This window comes from Solanum lycopersicum, chromosome 7 (assembly GCF_036512215.1).
Source record: "Solanum lycopersicum chromosome 7, SLM_r2.1".
Classification (NCBI taxonomy): Eukaryota; Viridiplantae; Streptophyta; class Magnoliopsida; order Solanales; family Solanaceae; genus Solanum; species Solanum lycopersicum.
Window position 1 is genome coordinate 37,134,509 of NC_090806.1, and position 1,458 is coordinate 37,135,966.

The 1,458-nt window shown below is 38.2% G+C and overlaps 1 protein-coding gene across 1 annotated transcript; it reads left to right on the forward strand.

The window, feature by feature from the left end:
* Positions 1–644: 644 nt before the first annotated feature.
* On the forward strand, positions 645–1,211 carry LOC138337413 (uncharacterized). Its single transcript, XM_069287322.1, has one exon. The coding sequence runs from the start codon at positions 645–647 to the stop codon at positions 1,209–1,211; it is 567 nt and encodes a 188-aa protein (XP_069143423.1).
* Positions 1,212–1,458: the final 247 nt, after the last annotated feature.

A 1,458-nucleotide genomic window follows, 5' to 3' on the forward strand; every position in this document is an offset into this window, starting at 1 on the left:
GTTCGTAGATTACGTGAACTATCTGGCTAGCGATATTATTCCGTCAAACTTGTTCGTTCATCTAAGAAAAAAATTTATGTATGATGTTAAGAAGTTCTTTTGGGATGAACCATACTTTTATAAGAATGTGACACCAGGCTTATTTGGCGTTGTGTGCTAGAATGTGAGATGTTGAGTGTTTTAGAGGCATGTCATTCCTCACCCATTGGTGGATATCATAGTGGTATCTGAACCACTCATAAGATATTGCAATATGGTTACTATTGGACAACTCTTCATCAAGATGCTCATGAGTTTTCTAAAGCATGTGATAGATGCCAAAGAGATGGCGGCATTTCAAGAAAGTAAAAGCTCCCTCTAAACCCCATTCTTGTGATTGAGTTATTTGATGTTTGGGGTATTTACTTTATGGGTCCTTTAGTGAGTTTTCAAGGAATGAAGTATATTTTAGTAGAGGTTGATTATGTATCTGAATTAGTGGAAGCTATCGCCCTCGAAAAAAATAAAGGAAAGAGTGTCACTGCGTCCTTGAAAAAAAAATATTCTCTCGATTTTGTACCACAAGGGCAATTATTAGTGATGGGGGATCCCACTTTTGCAACAAATTGTTCTAGGGACTACTGGAAAATATGGGCATCGCTATAATGTGGCCACTCATTATCATCCTCAAACTAGTGGGCAAGTTGAAGTGTAAAATAGGGAGATCAAACAGATATTGTCAAAAAACAGTGAAAGCTAGTCGAAAGGATTGGTTAAGGAGGTTTGATGATGCTCTTTGGGCCTACCGGAAAACGTACAAGACTCCCATATGTATGTCCCTATTCCAACTTGTATATGAGAAAGCTTGTCATCTTCCTGTTGAATTAGAGCATAGAGCCATGTTTGCTATAAAGAAGTTGAAAATGGATTGGAACCAAGATGAAGAACAACGGTTAACTTGGTTGAATGAACTCGATGAATTTCATCTGAAAGCTTATGAAAGCCCAGCGCTCTACAAAGAAAATAGGAAGAAGTACCATAACCTAATAATTGAAAAACGAGAGTTTATGGTTGGGGATTTGGTGCTTTTATTCAATGCTAGGTTGTGCTTGTTTCCGAGCAAGCTCAAGTCCAAATGGATTGTCCCTTACTTGGTTATTCAACTATTCCGTCATGAGGCAGTTGAGTTGGAAACCAAGGAGGGTGTGCCGGTTAAGGTGAATGGACAATGAATAAAAATATATTTCGGGCATGCTGAATCGGCGAATGAAGTGATTGAGGTATAATATGTTGATGAAGTCTGAGTAATCAAGTGTCTTCAGTCGTGCCGTAACGTTAAATCAGGTGCTGGTTGGGAGGAAACCCAATACTTATTGTTTTCATTTCAGTAATGGTAGAATTTTCTACTAATGGGTTTTAAATTTGGAGGTAGCACATCATCAGGAAATTCTGCAGAAAATCACTCTGCAATAGTCACTA